General features: G+C 69.2%; 3 protein-coding genes across 4 annotated transcripts in view; 1 reads left to right on the plus strand and 2 right to left on the minus strand.

Annotated features, from left to right (window-relative positions):
- Positions 1 to 209: 209 nt before the first annotated feature.
- Positions 210 to 14,063, plus strand: MAPK8IP2 (mitogen-activated protein kinase 8 interacting protein 2). Of its 2 annotated transcripts, XM_052790564.1 has the most exons (13): positions 210 to 379; positions 5,322 to 5,427; positions 6,134 to 6,376; positions 8,104 to 8,203; positions 8,381 to 8,530; positions 8,657 to 10,816; positions 11,261 to 11,336; positions 11,465 to 11,637; positions 11,748 to 11,857; positions 11,958 to 12,077; positions 12,160 to 12,230; positions 12,486 to 12,584; positions 12,775 to 14,063. In XM_052790564.1, exons 1-13 carry the CDS (start codon positions 315 to 317, stop codon positions 12,845 to 12,847), a joined length of 3,546 nt encoding a protein of 1,181 aa, XP_052646524.1. In that variant the 5' UTR covers positions 210 to 314; the 3' UTR covers positions 12,848 to 14,063. The 2 variants fall into 2 exon arrangements, with proteins under 2 accessions (XP_052646524.1, XP_052646523.1); XM_052790563.1 differs by having other exon boundaries at positions 8,381 to 10,816.
- Positions 13,292 to 20,572, minus strand: LOC128143600 (nascent polypeptide-associated complex subunit alpha, muscle-specific form-like). Its single transcript, XM_052790962.1, has 6 exons — positions 20,503 to 20,572; positions 19,755 to 20,294; positions 19,465 to 19,558; positions 18,683 to 19,076; positions 16,140 to 16,982; positions 13,292 to 13,765 (listed from the first exon to the last, which is right to left on the minus strand). The coding sequence occupies exons 1-6, from the start codon at positions 20,570 to 20,572 to the stop codon at positions 13,292 to 13,294; spliced, it is 2,415 nt and encodes an 804-aa protein (XP_052646922.1).
- Positions 20,573 to 23,911: 3,339 nt separating this feature from the next.
- The window catches only part of SHANK3 (SH3 and multiple ankyrin repeat domains 3), a 363,156-nt gene continuing 361,857 nt past the window's right edge, over positions 23,912 to 25,210 (minus strand). The window contains 2 exon segments of the mRNA XM_052788728.1: positions 23,912 to 24,635; positions 24,637 to 24,721. Of these exon segments, the coding sequence (XP_052644688.1) occupies positions 24,177 to 24,635; positions 24,637 to 24,721 (544 nt within the window). The 3' untranslated portion in view covers positions 23,912 to 24,176.

A 25,210-nucleotide genomic window follows, 5' to 3' on the forward strand; every position in this document is an offset into this window, starting at 1 on the left:
ATACCACCGCCCGCACCCCTCCCTATGCACCCCGCCCCCCCCATACCCCCCCTCTAACCGCCCCTCCCCGCTCCCGTCCCTATACCGCCCCCCGCCCCTCCCTATACCGCCCCCCCGCTCCCCTCCTATACCCCCCCCCCCGCGGCAGCCCCCGCCCCTCCCGCCCTCCCCGGCTCCTCCCTCGCTATAAGACCCCCCCCCGTCCCCCGCCATCCCGCTCCCCCCCGCCATAGCGCGGCTCCCCGCCCCCGCGCCCCGCCCGGCCGCGCTCCCCGCGCAGCTCCGCAGTCCGGCGCAGCCCCGGCCGGGAGAAGATGGCGGATCGCGCCGAGATGTTCTCGCTCTCCACCTTCCACTCTCTCTCCCCGCCCGGCTGCAGGTGAGCCCGGCCCGGCCCGGGGCGCGGGGAGGGGGCTGCAGGGCCGGGTGGGGGCGATGCGGGGCGGCCCGGCGGGGCCGGGGCACTGCGGTGCAGGGGCTGCCCTTCCCGGTGCACCGCCCTTGGCAGCGGCGGAGGGTACCGGGGCGGGGGAGGCGGCGGCGTGGCGGGCCCGGCCCCCCCCCCCCCCCCCCCCCCCCGCGGTGCCTCCCGCCCGCCCGTTCACCTTGGGATGCCGGGCCGGGGCCGTGCAGGCCGCCCGCCCGCCCGGGCAGCCCTTCCCGCTGCGGCCCCGTCCCGGGGATTAACAACGCAGCAGCAGCCGCCGCCGGCCGCATCCCCCCCGCCCCAACCCCGGCGGGGGATGCTGGGGCCCGGGGGGGGGTCCCCTCTGCGCCCCCCCGTTCACGGAGGGGCAGACACCCCCCCCCCCCCCGCCTCGGCTCGGCCGTGCCCGCTGCCGCCGCATCCCGCCGCTGCGGGGGGAGCCGCCGCCGCTACCGCCGCCTCTTTGTTTCTCCCGAGGCGCCGCAGCGGCCTCGGAGGCGGCCGGGATGCCGGGTACCGGCCCCGGGAACGGGGCCCCTCTGGGCCCGCGGGTCACCTTACCGCAGGGCCCGCGGGAGCCGGAGGTGCGGGGCCAGCGGCCGGGTGCTCCGGGCGGGTCCGGGGGGGGGGGGGGGAGGCGGCTGGGCCGTCGCCCCCCCACCCTAATCCCCCGCACCTCGCCCGACCTTGGCTCCGGGTTGGGGTCCCCGGGGCGAGCGGTGGGGTGCGGGGCCGTGGGGCCGGACGGGAGCTGGGTGCGGGATGGGCTGGCTCGGCGCGGGGCTGTGGGGGCCCCGGCAGTGGGATGGGGAAGGGTGGGAGGTGGCGGTGGCGGGGGGGGGGGGGGGCATCTGGGGAGCCCGGGGGCACGGAGGCTGCGGACCGAGGGACCTGGGGGCTGGTGGGGATGCGGGATGTGCCCTCGCTTGGTTCTGGCCCGCGCTGGGCAGGTCTCACGGCTGCTCCCCGGGCTGTCCCCTTCCCGGGGCTGTCCCCTTCCCCACGCACGCCGCACAGCAGGACCCCGGGGCGTCCCCACTGGCGGTGGTGCAGGGAGGGGAGGACATGGCCTCTGCTGTGGCTGCTCGGCTCCTTCCTGCGTCTTGCCCAGGATCTGGGCCCTCGGCAATTCTCCGGGGGGTCTCGGCTGTGTCCCCCTTGGCAGTGCTCCTCCTTCAGCCCCCGTGCCCTGCCGTGCGGGGTCAGAGCTGGCCCCGGCAGGTCCCTGCCCTTTGCTGCAGCTGAGGCCTGGGCCAGGGATGTGTCCCAGCCGGAGCCCACCCCCAGCCTGACCCAGACCCTCTCCTCTCCCCCCAGGGAGCTCAGTCCCCCTGGGACTGAGCTCGCTGCTGCTGCTGCTGCTGCTGCTGCTCCTCCACATCTCCCTCTGCCCTTGTGCCCTGTGAGGGAGGGACGGCAGAAGCCTGACCCCTGCGCCGGCCATGTCTGCTCCCCCCCCCCCAGCCACGGATCGTCCGTCGCCCCTCCAGCTCCCCCAGGAGCACTCGGTCTCTGAGGTCCCCAACGGTGGCCCCGAGCCGCGGGCAGCGCTGCGAGCAGCACAAAGCCCCTTTGCGGATGCCAAAGGGCTGGAGCCGTGACCGTGACCCCCAGCCCACACTGCTCCCCCGCTGCGGGGAGGAGGCAGCTCGGGGAGCTGGTGCTGCACCCCTGTACCAGCCCGGAGAACCGGGTCAAATCCCCGGGGATGCCGTGGCGCTGAGTGCACCCAGGTCTCGCTGAGCACCTGCAGGTCCCCGGAGCCTGGCAGGGCCTGGTGAGGGAAGGCAAGGCCCCAGGATGGCTCTTGCTTCCCCGTCTGGGGCACCAGCGCTGCCGCGGGTGGCTGCGGGTTGGGCCATGGGAGCCCTGGGTGCCGGTCACAGGTTTGGGGTGGGGGACGCTGGCTGGGGCTAGGCTCCCCTGAGGGTCAGCACTGACCTCCGTGGGGCCTCTTCCCTCTCCTGGGAGCAGCTGGAGGCCGACAGGCGCAGAGGGGTTGGGGGGCTGGAGGCACATCTGCCCTCCCGGTCCCTGGCCCGTCCCTGTGGGAGAAGCCATTGCAGGAGAGCCACTGCCAGGGCGAACTGTCCAGGGAGCTGGTCTGAAAACGATGAGGAAATTCAATCTTCCCGTGGCCTGCTCGGTCGTCACTCCCTCCTTGGGAAGCCCGGCCCCCGGCAGCTCCCGTGCAAACACCGGTGTGCGCCCCGCTGTGCGCCCTGCTCCCCATCCCTGCACAGCCCCGCTCCCTGCGCCCCAGGGGTGGGTGATGTTGGGCCTCCTTTGGGGTCCGGCTCCCGGCCCTCGCCCGGTGCTGCCCCCACCTCCCCGCTCCCCTCCTCCAGTCCGGCCCCGCTCAGGACATGCCGAAGTGGAGGCGGCGAGGCAAGCCTGGGGTGCGCGGTGGGGTGCCGGGTCCCTCCACGCCCTGCGGTGGGGTGTCCGGCTGCCTCCTGCCCTTCCCGACCCCCTCTCCATGTGCTGGGGTGAGCTCCCCCCTCCCCGAACCACTGCCTCAGCTCCACTTCAGCTCCGGACCCTCACTCTGGTGCTCCCCACCTGCACCTCCGCCCCGGCCGGCCACGGTGTCCTGTGCGGCCGTCGCAGGGACGGACGCCGTCCTTCCCGCCTGCTGCTCATCACCGGTGTGTCCCAGGCGCCCGTTGCTGTATCCCCGCACCCGCAGCGATGGTGCTGCCTCTTCTCTGGCCGCAGCGGGGCCATGGCCAGGGTCCCCAAGGGTCCCCTCGGGGAGGCTGCGGGGCCGGGCTGGCTCTTGCTGGCGGCCCCATCTTGCCGTGGTGGCCCAATCTCACCATGGCAGCCCCATCTCACCGTGCCCGCTCCAGCTCAGGAGCGCCGTGACCTAGAAATTACAGCCGTGGTTTGTCGCGGCGGTCGCTCCCTGCTGAGGGGAGATGGCCTCCCCAGGGCAGCCGGAGCCCGGCCGCGGGAGGGCAGCAGCCCTGCGTGGGGCAGGGACCCCAGTCGTGCTCGTGCAGGGCAGCAGTGCCGTGCCCTGCTGTGCCATGCCACGCCGCGGCACGGGCCGTGCTGGCCCGGTGCGCGTGTCCCCGCAGCCAGGGCGAGGGCTGGTGGAGGAGTTCGTTCCCCGGGTGAGGAGGGTCCAGGGGTGCGGGAGCAGAGCCTGGAGGGTTGTGCCCCCCACCCTGCTGCCTGCGGGAGAGCAGCCACCGATGTCCCCTGGGGCTGGGGAGATGGGCTCTGGTCCCTGCCACCCTTGGGGCTCTGCCACCGCCGCCCCAAGGGCTCTGCTCCCCACTGCCCCTGGGGGTCTGCTCCCCACTGCCCCTGGGGCTCCCCCACCCCTGCCCGGGGTCCGGCCCAGCGCCGTGCCCCGCTGCAGGCCGAGGCCACGGTCCCACCGCCGGCTCTGATGCTTTCGCCACAAATCTGCGAATATTTCATGCAGTCTCCATGGCCTACTTCTGGGAATTATGTGATTAGGGGAAATCTTTCTGCCTGTGAAACGGGAGTCAGCGCCTGGCCTCCGTGCTGGGGTGAGGGGCTGGAAAAGGGGAGTTTGGGGCAAAAGCGGTAGGCAAAGGGAGGGCGCAGGCCCGGAGGCAGCCATGGCTGTCAGGGGCTGTGACACCCCCCCCCCCCACCATGTGGGGGTCTGCTCCTGCTGCCAGCTGAGCCCCAGCGAGACCCCAGACCCGTCCCTGCCAGAGGAGCCCCGCCGGCCCCTGCCTGGGTGCTACCGCGCTCCCTTGGGGCCGGGCTGTGGGGGGCCCCGGGTGTCCCCAGACCCCACGGGGGTGGGCAGAGGGTCCCCACCAGCGCCTGGGCGCTGCCACACCTCCCACCCTACAGACCCGCCAGAAACGTTTGGTTTCCGTTTTCCGACACCAAATCCTGCCAAGAGTTGTCGTCTTTTTCCTTTTTTTTTTTTTTTTTTTTTTTCCCTTCCCCTGCAGAAACCGCTGGTTTCCATGACACCCCCGTTCCTGACGGGAACAGCTCGGCTTGGTTTCTCTGACTGCCCTTACCTCGGGCAGGGGCAGCCCCAGCCCTGCCTGCAGGGTCCTGCCTGCGGGGCAGGCAGGGAGGCAGCGCGGGCAAGGCCGGGGTGTCGGGGCGTCGATCCGCCCTTGCCACCCCCTGTCCCTGCCTGTGCCGGCAGGCCCTGCGCCCGGGCAGCGCTGCGGGATGGCGCACGGCTCTGCTTCACGTTAAACCTAAAGTAAACCCCCAAGGCACGGAAAGCAGCCCTGCGGCACGGGTCACCCCAAAACTGGCGGCGGCAGCAGCCGTCCCCTCCCCGCCTCGGCTCCGGCATGTGCCTTGGGTTTGGCTCAAGGGATTTTGCTGGGCTGGGAATTTGGGAGACGCGCTGCCCGCTGTGGCGGTGGTCTCGGCACCTCTGCCCGGCCGGGGATGAGCCCTGAGCTGTGCGGGGCTCTCGCCACCCTGGGACGAGGCCGGCGGTGAATCTGGGCAGTTTGCAGCGAGCCGGGCGGGAGGGAGCGCGGTGCTGAGAGCGGCAGCCCTGTGCATCGCTGCGGCCGTCGCCCTCACCGTAACCTCCGGCCTCGCCTGCCTCCTGGCATGGGGTCGATGCCCAGGCTGCGGGTCGGGGTCCCGGGCCCCGCGCTGCCTGGCGGGAGCGTGCCATGTCGGCTTGGCTGGTGGTCCCGTGCCAGCACCCTGGGGCGATGGTGTTACGCCAGCATGCCCCTGCGGTACTGCCCAGCTGCTGCTCCCATGCTGGCACCCTGGGGTGACGGGTACAATGCCAGCAGCACATGCCTACGGTGCTGTTCGGCTCTCCAGGCCCTCGTAGTGCTGGGGGGGGGAGCGGGAGGCGTTTCACTGAGGTTTGTCGGCATGTCACCCCTGGCCTGACGTCCCCGGCCCCTCTCCCCAGGCCCCCCCAGGACATCAGCCTGGAGGAGTTCGATGACGAGGACCTGTCGGAGATCACGGACGACTGCGGCATTGGGCTGAATTACGACTCGGACCACTATGAGAAGGTGCACCAGCTGAGCGTGCTGAGCCCCCCCCCCGGGCACATGGCGGCTGCGCAGAGCTTTGGTGGGGACCGGGTGGGGGCCTCGGCCCGGCAAAGCCCCTCCCGGAGCGGAGGGTGCAGGGGCCCCTGTGCCAGGGCACCAAGGGGATGCACTGCAGGGCGCAGGCAGGGTCCTGAGCCCAGGGACCCCCGGCATGGCCAGGCACCCCGGGCCCTCTCGCCACCTCTGGCTGAGCCCTGTGGGGTGGCCGTGGTGAACACGGGTGGCTCAGCAGCCAACCCCACGTTGGCCCTGCCGGCCAGGTGCCTGCGGGCCACTGCGCTTCCCTGGTTCCGGTGGCTCCCGTGCCTCCCGCTTACTCAGTTCCTCCCCAGCTCTGCCCAGCACTGGGGGGATGGTGCTGGGAAAACGGGCTGGGGACAGGCAGGCGTCCCGGTGGGATGAAGCGCTGGGTGTTGGGGCCAGGACAGGCAGCGAGGGACAGGCAGGGTGCTGGCAGAGCCAGGGGGATCCCCGGTCCCCGGCGCAGGGCACTTTCCTCTTGGAGACCCCTGTCCCGTTGGGGCAGGAGCGGAGGGGAGCGGATGCACTGCCAGCCCGGTGCCAGCGGAACCGCTGGGGAGGGTCGTGCCGCGGCAGCCGTGCCAACCTGGGGAGCGGGGTGAGCGCGAGCACCGTGGCCACTAACCTGGTGCCGCATCCCCAGGACTGTCTGGTGCTGGAGCGCGGCGAGCAGCCGCACCCCATCTGCACCTTCCAGGACGACTTCCAGGAGTTCGAGATGATCGACGACAACGAGGAGGAGGAGGAGGAAGAGGAGGAGGAGGAGGAGGGCAATGAACTGGAAGCTCCACCGTCCCCTTCGGCCTCACCCATCCCCTCGCCCGCCCTGGAGGAGACGCAGAAGCACCGACCCACCACCCTCAACCTGACGGCCCCGGGCACCCAGGTGAGGGTGGGGGCGGCTGGGAGGGGTCTCCACCACCCCCCCCCGGGGTGTCTGTCCCCTAGGGCTGGTGGAGGAGGAGCAGGGGCTCTGTGGGGTGCAGCGTGGGAAGGAGCCCCACTGAGGTGGGCTCTGCCCGGGGGTGGGCCGAGGGCTGCGCCCACCCCAGCGCGGTGGGCACCACAGAGAAGGGCAAAGACGACGCCGGCTCCAGCTCCGCAGTGGCGGGGCCAAGCTGGGGATGTTGGGGAAGGGTCTGCATGGTGCCCAGCGGGGCCCCTGCCCGCTCCCTGCCAGGTCCAGGTCTGGGGGGCCCCAACCCCACGTGCGGGGCTCTGGGGCGAGCGGGGCATCTGGGATGTCTCTGGGTGGCAGAGGGTTGCGAGGTGCTGCGGGCGGTTGCTGGCTGTGGGCACAGCGAGTGTCATGTGCCGGCCCCGTGCGTCGCACGCGTGCGTGCACGGGTGCGCGTGCCTGGGTGCTCGTGCACGCCGCGTCCCTCCTTTTCCATCCCCGGAGCTGGGGTCAGGGGCTCCCCCGCGGCGGGGGGGTCCCCGCAGGCGTGGAGCCGCAGGGGTGTCCCCGTGTCCCCACGCGCACGCGTGTGCGGTGCCGCCGTGCCACCGCAGTGTGTGGGAAGCTGCGGGCGGTGCTGCCTGCATCCGGCTGTGTTGCCATGGTGCCGGGGGGCTTTTGGGATTCTCGACCCCCCCTTCTGGGAGGGCACCGCATGCCGCTGGGGCTGTCGGGGGGGGGGGGGCGGGGGTCTTGGCTGGGCCGGCGCAGGAGGGTGACAAAGCCCCAGGGCTCACCCCCAGCGCCTGCCAGCCCTGACCCGCCGCACCCTGGCAGGATGCACCGGCAAAGCCGGATCCCACCGGCCACCCTGGTCCATCGTCCCTGGGGATGGGAGCGGAGCCCCTGGCCATGGCTGGATCCGGCCCCCATCGGTGTGCCCGGGGTGCAAATCCCGGTAATCCCTGCTCTGGCCCTGGGAGGAGGCGAGACCTCGATCCTTGGGCACAGTCCCCCCAGCACCCGTCCCCATCTCCCCCCGGCACCCGTCCCTGGGGCTGCGGCACAGCCCGTGTGATGCCGGACCCCTGCCGTGCGTGCCCCGCTCGCTAATCTCCCGCTCGGCGGGATTATCGCTGCCTGCGCTTCCCGCCGGGATTAATCCACAGCTGCCGCCACACCGGACGGGGCAGCCCCGGCCCTGTCAGCTCCTGCCCGCACCGCAGGGCCGGCGGCTCTTTGGGGGAGGCAGCGGAACCCCCCTTGCTGGAGTCAGGCTCCGGTCTCGGGGCGACAGTGCTCAGCAGAGCCTCGCGCCGGGGGTCCCGTGGGGTCAGCACCAGTGCCGGCGTGTCCCCTGCGAGGTGGCGTCCCCGGGGCCGTGTGGGACGGGCAGCGTGCCGTCTCCGGGTCCTGCTCTGTGGCAGGCGCTGCCGGGCGTGCGTCTGGCTGGGCAGGGTCGCCGGGGACGTCGTGGCCCTAATCCTGATAAGCCCCTGGGCACGCGGCCCGGGTGCTGCCAAGCCGGCGGGGAGCACCGAGCCGTGCCGAGGGGCGTCCCCGGGCCGTCCCGGCCGCATTTGGTACCCCCCGTGCCCTTGCGCAGCCCACACCGGGCACCCCGGCTCCCCCGCGCTTGCCGGGTCCCCAAATGTGCCTCGGGCCCCGTCCTTGGGCTCGGCAGCCCACCCACCCTGGCTCTGCTCTTCCCCCAGGACTCCCTGAACAACAACGGCAGCTTCCCACCGCCCGCTCACCGCACCACCTGGCAGGACGCCCTTCTCCACTCCTCCTCCTCCTCTTCCTCACGCACTGGTGAGTGCGGGATGGGGACGGGGTCCCGCTCCAGAGCGGGGCCGTGGGGCTGGCGCTGGGGATGGCTCCCGCCCGGGGGTCCCACTGCCGTCCCCCTTTGGTTGAAGCCCCGTGGGATTTTTCGCCCCGGCGCGGGGGGGCAGAGGGCTGACGCAGGGCTCTGCCTTTCCCTTGCAGGACACTCGTCTCCCCACGCCTGCATCCAAGACGGACCCTGCCTGGAGAGCCCGAAGGGGCCGAGCCCCGGCGGGGCCGGGCAGGCCCCCGCCTCGCTGCAGCCCTCCCCCTTTGACTCGCAAGGCAACAGCCACGAGTCCCTGGCACATGGTAACCCATCGCCCCCGAGAGCCGGGGAAGATTATAACATGAATATCATCTCCTCTGCGCTCCGAGCACCGCACTCCCCGTCGCGCCTCCACCAGCCGCCCCCTAAACCGTCTCTCTCTCCAACAGGGCCTGCGGCTCCTCCCGGCCCCGACGCGGGCTTGCCACCCTGGGCCCCCGCGGCCGCCAACGGCCGCCGCGCCCCACCAAAGCACGAAGCGGCCGGCGGCCGGGAGAGGCCGGTGCCCGGCGAAGGGGGCGGCCTGGGGGCCGGGAGCCCGGGGTCCCCCGCGGCCCCCCGCGAGCAGCCCGGCTCCCCGCGTCCTCGGGAGGAGCCGGCGGCCGGGGCCGTCGCCGAGCGGCACGACGGGCAGGGCGCCCGGCTGACGGGTGCCTACGTGTGCCCCGCGGAGCCGCTCAGCTCCGACGGGGAGGGCCCGCAGCCCGGCCGGGCGGCCAGCGTGCGCGGACACCCCTCGGGCTCCTCGGAGACCACCTCGCCCTCCTCGGACCCCGGCATCGAGGCCGACCTCACCAGCAGGACCGCCAAGCCCTTCCTGCCCGGCGGCCGGCACGGCGAAGACCTCAGCTCGCCCGGCTCTGACTCGGACGTGGAGGGGGAGATCGAGGCGGCCTTCGCTGGCGGGCGCCTGGTCAGCAACATGATCTCCTCCATCTCGGAGACGGAGCTGGACCTGAGCAGCGACAGCAGCAGCGGCAGGTCCTCCCACCTCACCAACTCCATCGAGGAGGCCAGCTCGCCCACCTCGGAGGCCGAGCTGGAGACGGAGCTGGAGGCCCCCGGCCTGATGGGCATCAAGGACTCCCTGCTGCTGGACAAGGGCAAGGAGGAGGAGGAGGAGACCCTGGAGAGGGAGCTCCCGGAGCGCGGCGTGGTGAGACGGGAGAGCCTGGCGGAGCTGAAGATGGAGGGCTACTACGACAGCCTGAACCCGGTGGACTCCTCTGCGCCTGCGGGCCAGACGGACCTCTCCACCTCCAGCCCCCTGGACCTGAAGATTGACCCGGACCACAGCCTGGAGAGCATCCGCCGCTCCTTCTACCTGCCCGTGGGGCCCAAGCTGATGCCCGAGGCCGACGAGGAGGACAACAGCGAGTACGACTCTGACTCGGAGTCAGAGCCCGACCTGAGCGAGGACTCGGACTCGCCCTGGCTGCTCAGCAACCTTGTCAACAAGATGATCTCCGAGGGCTCCTACCCCATCAAGTGCCCGGATGAGTGCTTCCAGCAGACCCACTCGCTCTGCGACACCATCTCCCCGGCCTCCGACCTGGAGCCCGAGATCCTGAGCGAGGCGCTGGATGGGGAGCCCGGCTCGCGGGACTCCCCGGTGGGCACGGGCGAGCCGGCCGCCCTGCCCCACTGCCAGCGCGCCATCGAGCTGGTGGACATGGAGACGCTGCGCAGCTCCCTCCAGCGCGCCGAGGACGAGCGGGCCCTGGGTGCCGGGACGGAGCCGGCGCCAGAGCCGCCCGCCGACGAGCCGGGCCCCTTCCTCTTCCTGAGCAACCCCACCAACGACACCATCGCGCCCGTCTTCCCAGGGCGCCCCGTCACCCTCGACAGGCTGGGCACCTCCGAGGTCCTGGCCACCTTCGGCTGCCGCCCCGCGCCGCCCCGCGCCTCCCCGCGCGCCTCCCCCGGGACCGAGGCTGCCGCCGGGGAGCACCGCGCCACCGTGGCGCCGCCGGCCACCGGCCCGGAGGACTGGGCCGTCGACAGGGACCTGGACTCGGGCGTCCTGGAGGCCGACGACATGATCGACGACGTTCGGTTAGCACCCCAGGGGCAGGGCCCCGACGCCGGCTCGCCCGCCCTGGATGTCTCCACCGCCAAGACCAACCGCGGCTTCACCATGGCCTACTCCACGGACGAGGACGAGGCGCCCTACCTGAAGGGCTCCCCCTTCCCCGAGGACCCGCTGCGGGGAAGCTTCGGGGGGGAGCTGCCGCCTGCCCCCGGGGCGCTGGAGCCGCGGGCGCTGGATGAGTCCCTGGCCTACGACTCGATGAAGTACACGCTGGTGGTGGACGAGCACACGCAGCTGGAGCTGGTGAGCCTGCGGCGCTGCACCTCGGTGCTGAGCGACGACAGCGACCTGCTCCGCGCCTGCGACCGCTGCGACCTGGAGGACGAGGCGGCCTTCGGGGATGGGCTGGTGGCCCCTGACGCCCACAGCTCCTCTGAGGACTCGTCCCCTGAGGCCGACCTGCAGTTCTCCAAGAAGTTCCTCAATGTCTTCGTCAACAGCACCTCCCGTTCCTCCAGTAAGTGACCCGTGCCGGGCCATGCCATGCCATGCCATGCCATCCCGGGCTGCTCAGTGTGCTGTCGGCAGGCTGGCTGCCTTCCGCTGTCCTGCCTCGGCCATCCCGGCCGTGGCATCGTCCCTGTGTGGCATAGCACGGCACGGCGTGGCACGGGAGGTGGGGCAGGGACAGGGTGGCTGCGTGGGGCTGGACCCGAAGGCCATGGTCTCTCCCCCGTGGGGGCCGCGAGGTTTTGCTGGGTGGCCGGTCCCCGACGTGCCTTTGCACCAGCACCCCGCGGGGTCCTCGGCCCCAGGCTGCTGGGTGGGGGGTGCAGGGCCAGGGGCTCAGGTGGGATCCTCCGAGGAGGGGCCTGATCCCACGGGTGATGGCCGTCTGCTCCCCGGGGTGGGCAGAGGTGGGAGGTGCCCCCCAGCCCTACAGCAGCCTCCTCCTCCGCAGGCACAGAGTCCTTCGGGCTGTTCTCCTGCATGGTGAATGGGGAGGAGCGGGAGCAAACCCACCGGGCTGTCTTCAGGTGAGCAGTGAGCCCGGCCGTGCCGGCCACATGCACCTTGAGGGGGGGGGGGGGGTGTCTCGCAGGACCCCCTCTCCCATGGCTCTGCCCCTCCCTGCCCGTGTCCTCCTTCTGGCTATCCCCCCCAGGTTCATCCCCCGCCACGAGGATGAGCTGGAGCTGGACGTGGATGACCCCATCCTGGTGGAGCTGGAGGAGGATGACTACTGGTACCGGGGCTACAATATGCGGACGGGGGAGAGGGGCATCTTCCCCGCCTTCTACGCCCATGAGGTCGTCGGCCAAGCCAGGGACGCCATCGGTAGGAGCCTGCGGGGCCCTGGGGGGCTGTAGGGGAGTGGTGGGGGCTGTGGGGCTCAGGGGGACACGGGGGGCTCAGGGCGCCGTCTCCTCGTCCCCTCTCCCCCGCAGGCCTGAAGAGGAACCCGTGCTGGGTGGAACGGTTCAACGTGCAGTTCCTGGGCTCGGTGGAGGTGCCGTACCACCAGGGCAATGGCATCCTCTGTGCCGCCATGCAGAAGGTGAGCCCAAGGGCGGGGGATGGCAGCGTGGCCCCCCCCCCCATCCCCGTGCCAGCTTGGGCTCCACTCTCATGCCCGCCATCCACCCCCATGCCCCCAGATTGCCACCACCAGGAAGCTGACGGTGCACCTGCGCCCGCCGGCCAGCTGCGACCTGGAGATCACGCTGCAGGGCATCAAGCTCATCCTCACTGTCGCCGAGTACAGCCGGGACGAGGAGGTGAGGGGCGCGGGCGGGGGGGCCGGGTGCCTGCCCTGCCGTGAGCCGGGCGCCCACACCTCGGCCGGCTTTTCTCTTCCAGTTTGAGCGCTGCAGCCACTTCTTCCAGATGAAGAACATCTCCTTCTGCGGGTGCCACCCCCGGAACAGCTGGTGAGACCCCCTTCTCCCACAGCCCCTCGGCACTCCCAGCCCCAAGGGACCCCCCCCTCCATCCCCTGCCCGGGGGCACCCACACTCCTGCGGTGCCATGCCAGGTTTCCCTGCTTGGTGCCCGTCCTGTCCCAGCTGCCCCAGCCCCAGGGCCCGAGTGGGTGTCCCCTCTGCAGAGCCCCCTGCGGCTGCCGGACCACCCCATGGGGCAGGAGTGGGGTGTCCCCCCCCCCTCACCCTGCCCTCCCCCTGCAGCTACTTTGGGTTCATCACCAAGCACCCGGTGCTGAGTCGCTTTGCCTGCCACGTCTTCGTCTCCCAGGAATCCATGCGACACGTCGCCGAGTGCGTCGGGTAAGATGGGGACGGGGGTGGCCGTGGGGGGGGCTGGCCGTGCCAGTGCTGGGGATGCAGGGGGTTGCGGTGCTGGGGGTCTGGGTGCAGGGGGTCTGGCCGTGCCGGGGCTGGGTGTGCAGGGGTTTGCGGTGCCGGGGTCCGGGCCCCAGCCCAGCCCTGAGCCACCCCATCGTGCCCTTCCTTGCAGACGAGCGTTTCAGGAATATTACCAGGAGCACCTGGAGTACGCCTGCCCCACAGAGGACATTTACCTGGAGTAAGGGGGCAGTCACTGTGTCTCCTGCTTCCGCACCCCCCTCCAGCCCCACAGACGGCCAGAGACTCTGTCTGACCCCACAACCAGCCGGCTTGGCCCCCCCTGCACATGCTCCAGCCCATGCCCAAACGGACTCCCCGCACATCCTCACCGCTTCTCGGGGGGGCTGGGGGCCAGGCCGCAGCCGCGGACCATGGGTGGGTATCCAAGGTGCGCCCAGCATCGCCCCGGCCCTGTGCCCTGGGGACCCCGGCCACGGGGGTGATGCAGCCGAGCCTGGGGGCCGGGGGAGAAGCTGCCCCCCACTGCATGAGCAAAGCCAGCCTGGCGGCCGCAGGAGCAGGGACCTGCCGTGCCCCTGGCCAGCCGCTGCCGCAGGGGATGGAGGTGCCGGGGGAGTGCGTGGGGGGGCAAATGCTTGCAGGGGCAGCAAGGCAGTGAGGGGGTCTCAAGGGGATGAATGGGGCTGGAGGGAGGCTGTGGGGGGGCCGATGGGGGCCATGGAGAGGTGGGGGTGCTGGGGTGAGCGTCTCCAGCCATGAAGCCCCCAAGTCCATGCTGCGTCCCCCTGCACGGCAGCAGCACCACCCTCCCAGCCCCCCCCGGGGGGTCTCCCCCCGCAGCTGCAGGCCCCCAGGAACAGCCCTGCACCCTGGTGCGGCCACCTTGGCCCCGTCCCCTCCACGGCCCCAGCGCTGCAGCTCCCCGGGGAGCGCAGCATGGCCCCTCCTGCCCCCGGCCCCCTCGCTTCCATCGGTGCCCCCAGTCCCTGCCCCACCGCCGCTCTGCCATCCCCTCCTTCCCCGGGGGGCTGTGCCGGCCGTGGGGCGCAGGACCGGCACTCGGGCTGGGGGGCTCCCCACAGGGCGGGGGGCGATGCCGCCGGCCCCGCGGGAGCCCCCCTGGCCTGAATGTATTTGCCCTGCGAGAGGAAAACCCGCTGCCGGGGTCTGGCCCGAGTGTGGCACCGGGCAGGCGGCCGCCCCCGCTCCTCACTGCTGTGCCTGGTGATTTATTTTGCTTGCCGGCCCCGTATATCTGACCAGTGCTAGTTTAGTGACTATAACTCCACTCCGCTCTATGTACCAATATTTATCTCGTAACTCGAACGACAGGAGGAGTCCTGAGCAACTGACACTTGTACAAACCCTGGTTAAAGGTTCTCCCCTCACTGCCTTGTCATCCACTTGGTCTTTCAATAAAATATATGCTTGGTGTGACCGCGAGCCTGGGGATGCTCTGTCGGTGCCACGGGGGCAGCAGGTCAGAGAGGGTGGGTCTGTGTGGGGTGCAGGGTGGGGGCACTGCACCCAGGAGAGTGGGGTGCACTGGTGCGTGCAGGGATGGTGCGTTGCAGTCAGGAGTGGGGTACGCGAGCGTGCGTGCAGGGGCATGGGCTGCAGCAAGGGCTGGGGGGGTGCATGTGCAGGATGTGCGGGGGGAATGTGGGGCACGGCTGGGTGTGCAGGGTACATGGGATGGGGGGTGTGTGTGTGTGCAAAGAAGGAGCAGAGCACGCAGGGTGCATGGGGGGGGTTGCATGTGCAGGGTGCACAGCTGTGTCTGCAGGAGGTGTGGGGTGCTCAGCTGGGTGGGCAGGGTGCTGCGGGGTGCACCGCTGATGTGGCACGGCTCCTCCTGCCGCCCCCACTCCCTGTCACCTCGTGCAGTCCGTTTCTGCTTGAGTGTCACTGCCATGCTGCGGTGCCTTGAGGTTTGGGGTGCAGCTTTCCAGCTCTGGAGGGGGGGGGCTGCAGCAGCCTGGGGGCAGCAAGCCGTTACCCCAGGGCAGGAGGACCCAGCCTGTGGCACCCCGTGGCAGAGAAGCCGCACGGACGCGTGCTGGGTCCTGCCCTGTGCCCATGGCTATGAGGGAAGGCGGCATTGGTGTCACCGAAACGGGCAGTGCTGATGTGGCACAGAGACTGGAGCATCAGGCATGGGGAGAGCGGGGCTCGGGGACGGAGTGGCACAGGGGCTGCCAGGCTTGGGAGCGATGGCTGTGGGGACGGACGGGTACCGGGACCTCAGGGTGTGGGCACAGCGTGGCTGGGCTGGGGGGACACGGGACCGGTGCGGTGGGTGGGAGGTGGTGGCAGTCCCACCAGCTCCCCGTGCCAGCTGCAGAGGCAACAGTGGGGAATGGCTGCTGGGAGGCATTGACACCCCCCCCCAGCCCCAAAGCCCCATCCTTGATGCCCAGCTCCACGGGCTGCATGGGAGGAGGGCTCTCTTGGGTGGGGGCTGCAACCACAGCCTGGGGTCTGCTCTGGGGGGCATAGGAGCAGCAGCAAGGAGGGGGAGGCAGGAGCTGCGCTGGCCTCCCCAAACGTATCACAGTGGAGTGGGATGGACCCTAGAGAAGGTGCCTGGGCACGAGGCTGAGGTACCAGCGAGCTCCCAGCACTTTCCTGGGCCCTGCGTTTGGGAGCGGAGCCATCGCCGCAGGAGGTGAGCATGGCCGTCCTCAGCCCCGTCGCACTGGGATGGGCTGCGCCGCAGCCCTGGGGCTCAGCAGCATCGTCCCCCCCCCTCCCCGGCGCTGCCGCTGGGGCTTGTGCTGGTGGCCCAGCCTTGATGCAACCCTGGAGGCTGCTGCGGCAGTGCCGTGGCTGGGGTCTCAGTGCCTGGATTGCCCCTTCTCCTCCGTCCCCTCGCCTGCTGTCCCCAGCTGGGGTGGCAGCTCCCTCCCGGCCCCCCCCCCTTGCCCCACAGCCCCTTGGCTGCTGCCGCCAGCAAGGAGCCGGCAGGTGACGGGTGAATAATGGTCACTTTATCGGCCGATGAATCTCGCCGGGTAAAGACGTGCACCAGGCGCAGCGGCCAATCAGTATGCAACATTTGAATCTAATTGAGCCTTTTCCAATCAGTGCTAATAACGCCATCGAACCCAGAACACTGCTGAGCAGCCCAAGCATGTGCCAGTGGAAGGGGGATGGTCCTGGGGGTCACTGGGGTGACCAGAATGCCTCCTGTGCTGGAGAGGCTGCCCGGCGTGGGGTTGCTCTGCTGGGGTCCCCCAGAACCCCCCCCCCACCTCTCCTACCCTCTTCCTCTCCACTCCTTCAGCCTCGGCTGCTGTTTTTCCCCCCCCAGGCAACCATGATGTCCAGGTTCGCCGGCAGCTGCAGACACAGAATGAGGCCTCGTGCATGTCCCCCCCCCCCAGCTCTGGGCACCCAGCACCCGGGAACCCCAGTGCCACGTGGCCGGGACCCCGGAGCTGCTGGAACGTCCCTGCACCTCCGCTCCCACTGCTGGCCTGCCGGCCCCGCTCCGGCTGGGGATGGTGGCACCATGCCCCAGCCTGGGGTGAGACGCTGCTTGGCGCTGGTGGCTCTGCCAGGGCCTGGTGGGGCTGCAGCCGGGCAGACGTATCTGTCTGGCACAGACGGCCCCGGCACAGTCCCCAGCACCCTGCCCGGAGGCTGGCGGGAGCCGGGGCCATCCCCAAATGCAGTCACTGTCCCCAGGGCGGGCAGCCGGGCACGGGGCAGCGTGGGCAGAGACGGGCAGCGGCTCTGCGGGGTCCTGGCTCGTTCCGCCCGTGGCTCCGGTGCTGCTGCAGGAGGAGCTGCAAGAGACAGTGCCAGGGAGGAGGCAGAATGTGTCCCCAAGGACACCCAGCGCTCAGCACGAGGTGCTGCAGGGCCTGCACCGGCGTCACTGCTCCCGAGAGCTGGCGTGGCCCCAGCCCTGCAGCGGCACAGCTCAGGGCGACCCTTTTGCCTGGGCAAGTCCCGCAGCAGCCTCGGAGACGGCGAGTGCTCCCAGCCCCTCAGCAGCCCACCTCTCCTGGGAACGGGGGCACGGCCACGGCTCAGCCGGGCACCCTGGGGCAGGGCACGCTGGAGGGCTTGGTGCTGGGGAGGGACACGGGCAATGGCATCAGGATGGGGTGCAAATGGGTCCCCAGGGGCGGTGGGGTCCCATGAGCGGGGTGGGACGGGCGGGAGCCTGCGGGGCTGTAGCCGCCGGCACGCTCCCCTGCAGACCACCACGGCTGGCTTCACGGTGCCGCTTGCCAGCCCCGCGGCCGTGGGTTCCCGGCTCTGCGGCTGGACCCTGGCCTGAGCACGGCTGTTCCTCCGAGACTCCCGCTTGGCCCTGGTCCCGTGGGGTGAGCCCCAGACGTCAGGCTTGGGGCGGTGCAGGGGACAGGCCAGCACCGGAGGGGACGTCGGTCGTGCAGATCACTGCCGGGGCCGGGAGCACGAGGGTGCCCGCAGCGCTGCGCCAGCTCCAGGGCTGCCCCCTCCTGCAAAGCCAAGCCTGGCACGGTGGCTCTGGGATAGCCCGGCTCCCCGCAGCAGGGCACTGGTCCTGGGAAGCTGCCACCCCCCCCCCCCCAGCAAGGCAGCCCTGGGGCGCAGGGGGCTGACGGGTGCAGGTCTGTCCTGTGCCACCCTGCACAGACCAGCAGCCGTGGGGAGCAGCGAGCGGCCCTGGCCCCCCCCCCCCCCCCAAAGTGCAGCGGGACGTGGCCCCTGCCCAGCCCCACTCCCCCGCCGCTGTCCCTGCCACTGGCTCGGGCCTGGGGGAGAACAGGAGCCCCAGCGGGCAGGAAGGCTGGCTGCCCACGCCTGTCCACGGCCAGGGTGCTGGTGAATCCCCCTCATGGAGGGGCAGAGAGGCCCCGGACAGCAACCCCGGTCTGGGGGGTGCTGGAGCTGAGAGACAGCACAGAACAAAGCAGAGCTTTCTTATAAATTTATTACATAATAATAATAATAATTAATAATAATAATAATAATATAATATAAGAAACATAGATCTCTGTGGGGTATGTGTATCACAACGTCAAGGGCGGGAGGCGAATGGCCACACCTCCATGACTCTGGAGAAGGAGAAATCTCCTCCGAAAATCCATACAAAATAAGGGTGAAGTCAAACTGACCTCGTAAAATTAAAAACAGAACAAAAACCCACAGGTGAGTCCGTCTGGGTAAGAAACAAGAGTGTGGATGTTCGAGCCGTGTGCGCGCGCGTGTGGTCGCACGCGTGTGTGCGAGGGCTGGAGCCGGTATATGCACATGCAGTGGGTGTGAGCGCGCGCCCGGGGGCGTGCGGGGGGTGTCTCCGCGGGTGACACATGCATGCGGCAGTGAGGGCTGCCCACGGGCGGACAGAAAGAAAACCGCGCTGCACTTTGTCGCTGTTTAGAAATGGTTTTTGGCTGGCGAAGCTCTTCACCACCAGGAACAAAGTGCTTTGGGTTTTGTTTTCTCTTCTTTTACAGTCAGAATTACAGACAGGAGCTGATGGAGAACAGGGATTGATGACATTAGTCTGGACAAAGGAAAAATACCAACAACTTTAAAAAAAAAACCCTTCAAAGCAAAAAAAAAAAGTGTATCCCTTTTTACAGAAGATAACCCAAGTCATTGAGAAGCCATGAGAATCACAGTAACCGCCGCGCGCGGCCGGTCCCGGCGCCACCGGGACGGCGCGGCCGAGGGGTGCGGTGCTCGCTGCCGGCCGCGCCGCAGGCTCGTGGGGTCGGTTCCTCGCCCGCTACCGCTCTGCCTTCTCCTGGATGGCTTTTCAAAATGAAATGTCTCACTGGGTCTGGAGATGTTTGGAGCAGAGATGCCAATGCAGCCAGAATAGATACAGAGTCAGGAAAGCGCTATCTACACCTGGGGAAAATCCTCTTTGCTTCAGCTGAGAAAATAAAAGTAAAGTAGCAGCAGCTGCGTTAGCGGGGCGGTTACGGTTCTGCCGGGGGGGGGGGGGGTGGGAATGGCCACAGGACAAGAGTTTGGCCCTTGGCCGTCAGGCAACCCGGGGTCCCCGGCGAAGGCGCCGCTGGGCACCGTGCTGGGGCGGGTGACCTGACCCTGTCCGGGTGCTGGGAGTGTGCGGGACGTGGTCGCCCTGGGAGCCGGTGGTACCGCGGGGCGCAGGCTGTGCAGCAGTGCAGGCTCGGGGGGGGGCAGACGGGCACAGGGTGGGAGCGGGCTCTCTGCGGCTGGGGAGGAACAAGCAGGTCAGTTGAAGGGGCCTCGGCACCCAGCACGAAACCACCCGCGGCACCCGAGGTGCCGCCCCAAAGCGAAGCACGTTCGCCTGGTGACCCACGCGGTGCCGCCCGGGGACGGTGCTGTCTCCAAAGCCCCGAGCCCATGCTCATCCAGCTCTGCCACGTGCGTGTGTCCGTGGCGGGCACGGGGGGGGACGGGGAGGGCGCGGCGCTGGGTGGGAGGGTGATGAGGAGGATGAAGCTGTCGCTGCTGGGGCAGGGGAGCAGGTTTGCGGCAGACCCGGGCAGCCCCTGGGGATGGGGGCGATGGCGCGGCAGCGTGGTTGGAAGTCGCCTTCTTTCGTGTTACGCCTGACTGGGACGAGCCGTGGTGTCCCTGGGAGCGACGGCCGCGGCCGCCGTCCCGCGGGAGGGATCACGCAGTGTTTGCCAACACAGGTACGGCTGCAGCTGCTTTGTGATGGAAGCTGGGATGCACGGCGGGGCGGCACGGCCGCTGGCTCCGCCAGAGCAGAGCGGTGCATCCACCATTTCCAGCCCTTGCAAGGAGGATTGGGACAGCGGGGGGAATCGGGGAGGAAGAGGAGGAGGGCTCCTCAGAAATGGCAAGAAGGCGTCCAGCTTTCCTGGTCCCAGACCGAACTTTCTGCAGAAAAGTTGCACTCTGCAGACTTCTGGCCTCTTGCGGCAAGAGGCGGGTGCAGGCGGGTCTCTCCGTCGCCCCAGAAACAGCTGCAGAAGGGGCAGAGACCCCGGGTTCACCCGGCGTGAACCCGTTGAGCAGCCTGCACTCAGGCTAACACACTGTCACACTTCCACCAGCAGCGCCCGCTGGCCGCCCCGAGGGGCTTGCGCGGGGCCGGGAAGGAGGGTCACGCCGAGGGGCTGCGGTGGCTCCTCGGGGGCAGCGCTCAGCAGAGCAGCCCACCGCCCCGAGGGGAGATGGGGCAGCTCTGCCGGCCGCGGGCTGTGGGGCTGCGCTGGGGTGTGAGGACCACCGAGGTCTCCATGGGCCACCGGGGTCTCCATGGGCCACCAGGGTCTCCATGGGCCACCGGGGTCTCCGTGGGCCACCGAGGTCTCCATGGGCCACCAGGGTCTCCGAGGGCTGCCGGGGTCTCCGTTACCTGCGGGTGAGGCGGGGAAGGAGCCAGCAGCGCGATGGGAATGGAGCGCAGCAGGGGGAAGAGGTGAAAGGAGCGGCAGTGGGACGAGCTGGCTGGGCGGGCAGGGCTGGGGCGTGCGGAGGGGCTGCAGGGCGCTGGCAGCGTGAAGCGGGGCCGGGGGGGGCTGCGCAGCTGGGGACGAGACATCAGTGCTGCAGAGGCTTGGCCAAGCCGCAGCGTGCGGACGCCCAGCATGCTCTGGCGGATGCTGCGCCGCGGGGCCGCCCGTGCCCCCGCAGCAGGAGCTGGCCCCGGGGGACCCAGGGGCTGGAGCCTGAGCGGGGACGGCCGGGGGGGGGGGTCTGCAAGCATGCGGCAGCAGGGGCCAAAGCCAGCCAGACAACGGGCACAGGTCCCCCGTGGCACACCGCGGGCTGCAAACGAGCATTTCCACATTAGCAGGCGGCTCCAGACCAACCTCATAAAAGCAGCACAAGGAACAAACAGCCAAACGAATTCCTAGGAAAACCTGATCTCTACAGTTTGGGGAAGAGGCTGCACAACACCGACCTGGGGACGTGCCCAGGCCCTCGCGCGCAGTGGGGCCTCCTCGGGGGCTGTGCTGTGGCAGACCCGGCATGCGGCGTGCCCACAGGGATGCAGAGGAGCTGGATGCTCACCGGAATCCGGGGATGTGCCGGTGTTGCTTCGCCAGGCACAGAGCTGGAGAAGCACCATCAGCCTGGAGAGCCAAGCTCCAGTCGCAGGGGACAAGCGGTGAGTTTGGTTCGCGGCCAGGTGTCTGCGAACAGCACCAGAGGCGCGGGCGCTGCAAAGCGTGCAGGAGGTGGCAGAGGGGCAACGTGAGGGGACGGCTGGAGCTGGGGGGCTCTGGAGGGAGCCAGCGTGGGGCCAGGGGACGCGAGAGCAGTGGTGGCAGCGGCTGTGCTGGCAGGCGAGGTGCAACCGCACCAGTGGCACGGGACGTCTGTGGAGCAGCATCGTCCCTGCCTGTGCAGGACCGTGCCAGCAAGCCCTTGCAACCGGAGGGTGCCGAGTAATGCCAGCACGGGCAAAGGAGCTGGAGCCCGGGCAATGGCGGGTGGAGGGGTGCTGAGCCGGGACGCAGGGCGATAGGCGGGTGCATGCATCTGCGCATGCTGCTGCACATGCTGCTGGCCACGCGTGAGGCGTGCAGGGGCCGGCGGGGTGGATTCGAGGGGTGAAGGCACCGGGTAGGCAGGAGGGATGAAGGCGGGAGGGGTGAAGGTGCCGGGTACGGAGGAGGGCGCGTGGCGGGGGGGCCAAGGGGGTGAATGGAGGGGGGTGGGGGTGCGTAGCGGCAGAGGGGTGATGGGCCAGGCTGCGACTACGGGGCAGGGAGGTGGGAAGGGCAGGACCTGGTCCGCGGCGTCCCGCTCCAGGTCACGCGGGGATAGCGGCGGCGTTGGCACAAACGGGGCTGGGGGGGGCACCTGATGGGGTGCGATGGTACACCTGGTAAAGCAGGCGGTGGGTTCAGGCAGACGCAATGGCTGCTATCGTGATTCGGATGCCTCTTGGCTCACCAGGTTATGGGGCGTGAGGCCCGGGGTACCCTGGGGCACGGACCGCAGGCCGTTCGCTTGCCGGTCCAGCTTGAAGCCCCTCTCGCCGTCCCTGGGCGCCCGTCCCAGCTGGGAGCAGCGGGATGGGCGGCCGGGGAGGGGGAGAGGCTGCGAACCCCCCAGGGCCCGTCGGCTTCCGGAGAGCTCTGGATGGAGCCGCTTGGGCATGTGCCCAGCAAGAGCTCAGGGAAAAGGAGACGGCACCACAGCGCATCAGGATCCGTCCCGGGGAGGGCCTGGTGCGCCGGCACAGGTCAGGATCCGTCCCGGGGAGGGCCTGGTGCACCGGAGGGGCTGCCACCCCCGCCCCGGGCCTGGGCCTTTTCCCTGGCTGAAGGTTGTAAAGGTTCGGAGATGTGTGAGGGTCAGAAGGAACCTCCTTGTCCTTCCCTCTAGCACCAGAAGAGTTAATGCCTTCGTGGGGGACTCAGCTTTTTGGGAACACCGGTCACCAAGCCATCCCCTCCCGAGCTGGCGGGGCAAGCCCTCGCCATCCCCGAGCTGGGGCACGGCGAGGCCGGGGGACGGTGCGGCGAGGAGGGGGCACGCGGGGCACCGGGCACCACGCTGGGGGGGGGGAACGGGACGGGGATGCCACCTCCTCCAGCGCCGGGGCTGGCCCGGGTCGCTCCGGCTCCCCCGAAGCCGACGGGCGACGGAGCGGCTTCCGCCGAGCCCTGCCGCCCCGGTGCCCTCGCGGCCGCGGCACCGCCAGCCCTGGGTCTCCCCAGCGGCGCGGCGGGAGCCAGCCTGGCCCCCAGACCCGCACGCTGGCCGCCTCCGGCTCCCCGACGGCCGCTCCGGAGGAGCAGCCCCACTGGGACCTCGTGACGGGGCCGGCGGTGCCGTGCCGGTGGCAGCGCGGTGCGAGCGCTGGGCGTGACGGTGGCGATCGCTCCCCGGGAGCGGAGGCAGGAGAGGGACCTGATGCCACAGGGCCTGCGCCTGCCAGAGGCGCGGGGTTCTGCGGGGTGGTGGAAGCGCCAGCTCCGTGCGTCTCTGCCTGGCGGGGGTGGAAGACTCGGTGTGTCCCAAAAACCAAGTTTTGTTTTGTGTTTCTAAATCTTTAAAATCCAGAGTGTCTGAAAGGAGCTGTTGGGTTTTTTTTTTTTGTGGTTTTTTTTTTAAAAAGACTTTAACATTCATTCAGTCAGTCGCTAAAAACTCCCATGAGCCATGGGCGTCCCAGGGGAGGGGTGCAGGCACCGCCTCGCCAGCATCTCAACAAGTCTAGAGATATATAGATTTAGTAAAATTATAACAAAATCAGGTGGCTATAGCTATAGATATAGATATATAGATATTTGTTCTCTCTTTTCAAATATATAGCTGATTAAAAAGATGCAAAATAAGGATGACTAGGACGGAGTGGGAATCCTGTAGTTCAATATCATCTCTTGTAGATCATCAGCTGCTCTCTATATAAATGCATGGAGATTATATATTATCCATCAATGTGTCCCCCTTGGAAACAAGACCCCAAACCAAGAGGAAATAAAACATCTCCCTCCCCCCCCCCCCCCCCAAACGTTGGCAAAGCGTTTTCTGCTGGATTCCCCACCAGCCTCCCTCCGACATCCCCAAACATGCTTCTATCCATGCGGTTTCAGTCCCTCTCTCACCGGGGCAACCGAGGGCGACAGGCAGAGCAGCAGCACAGAGTCCAGGGCTAGTCTCTCTCTCTCTCCCGCGGGAATCGCTCTTCTGGCTCGCACGGCAAGGCTGGCTGCTCCCTGGGGTGGCTCTGCGCGGGAGGGAGCGGGTCTGGGCATCACCGCAGGCTGGGACTGCCCTTCCACGGAGACCGCTGCACGCTGGAGCCCTTTCCCTCCGAGCACCGGCAGGACGACCCGGCTCGGCCGGCCGCCTCCGACCCCGGCGGGGACAGCCTGCACGGGGCCGGGGCCGCCACCGCGGCCGTGGTGCCTCCTGCCTGCTCTTCCCAACGCGGGCCGAGTGCCGGCACCTGCCTGCCTCCTGCAGCAGCCTTCGCCCTGCCGTGCTCCCACCACGCCTGCCGGCTCGGAGCAGCTCGGGGGTCTCCACGCCGTGGGCCGCCCCGACCTGCCCGAGATGCGGCCGGCGGCACGCGCCTGGCCCGCTCGCCTCCCTGCCGCGCTCCAACCGGCGTCTCCCTGCCTGTCACACCTGGGCAACGTGGCCAGCGCTTGGCCTACAGCTGAAGCCCTCTCCCTAGCCTGGGCTTGGCTCCTCACTGCACCGCTGGCCCTGTCCCGCTCCCCACCCCAACCAGGTGTTGCCCTTCGACCACGGGGAGCCCGGGCTCGGCAGCACGTGGTGCCTCGGCCCCTCCGGCCACCAGCGACGCCCCCGGGGACGAGCACATCAAGCGATATACAGGCCAGACTCTCTGGGAGGAACAGAAACGAGGATGTATTTCATGCAACATTCCTTGTCCCGAAGGCGTCGCGGGGCTGGCGGGGCCGAGCGGGGGTCTGCGTGTGCGTGGCACGCCGGGGCGGTGTGGGAGCGGGCGGGAGCCTCTCGGCTCCGCGCCCTTCAGTGCAGTGCTCAGAATAGAAAGAGAATCAAAGTGGGTTTTATTAGTCTAGTAGAAATGCCCCCCCCCCCCCTCCCCGTGGTGGCTCTGGAAGAGGCCAGTGCTGCCTGGGACGGTCAGCTGTCTACCAGCTGCTTGAGTGCCCGCTCAATGTTCATCCGGTGCCCGACCCGGGTCACCCCCAACTCCACAAAGTCCTCCTTGGTGAGGGCGGGCAGGTGCGTGCCCTCTATTTCATGGTCCTCAAACTTGTCTCGGTGCTCCACCAAATTGATGCTTTCCAGCCAGTCCCCGACGTCGTACTTGTTCCACAGGTGGAGGGGTTTCTGCATGAAGGGCCGAGGCGGGTGGAGGGTGTGCAGGGGCGGCCCTGGAGAGGGGGACGGGGACGGGGAGCGGCTCCGGGCGCTCACGCTCCTCACCACAAACCGCACCTCCTTGGGCTCGTGTGGGATGGAAAGGCTGGAAGATTTGAGGATGGTGGGAGGGGTCAGACCGTAGGGCCGGACGGTGCTGAGGGGCTCTGTCCGATCCAGAGCCGGCTTCACGGGGCTGGGGGTACGTCGGGTTACGGGGGTAGCGACTGCCAGGTCGGACTGTGTAGGTGGTCCCGGAGCTCCGCTGGGAAATGGTGCTGAGTTCTCCTAAACTACTGAAAAGTCTGCAGAAAGAACGGTACAGCGAGAGAGAGAGGAGAGAGAGCAGAGGGCAGGGGTGAGGCGGAGGTCCCCAGACACAGGAGCACACACACAATATACACGGGGGGGGCTGCTGGAGGGCTGGGCCAGCCTGAGACAGGAGGGGGCTCTGCAGCGCTCGGGGGACACGGCTCGGAGCACTTCAGCCAAGACTTGCTTGCAAGCCCTGCCAGGGCTGTTCCAGAGGAGGTAGAAGAGGTTCGGGCAAGTATCTCTGGTTCCCAGCCAAACCTGCCCTAGCTGCCACGGCTCTGAAGCCCATCGAGACCTACCAGGGATGAACGTGGCCCTGCAGCCTGCTGGGTACACACAAAGACTCGCTGCGGCTGAAGACCCTGCACCTTGCCCTGCCTCGGCTGGTCAGGAAGAAGCTGCCGCAGAGCTGCACCGAAGCCCACCAGCCCCACCTCCCACTAGGAATGCCCCCGTCTTCCCTCGCTAACCGCGCTACC

Source organism: Harpia harpyja, chromosome 6 (genome assembly GCF_026419915.1).
Source record: "Harpia harpyja isolate bHarHar1 chromosome 6, bHarHar1 primary haplotype, whole genome shotgun sequence".
NCBI lineage: Eukaryota > Metazoa > Chordata > Aves > Accipitriformes > Accipitridae > Harpia > Harpia harpyja.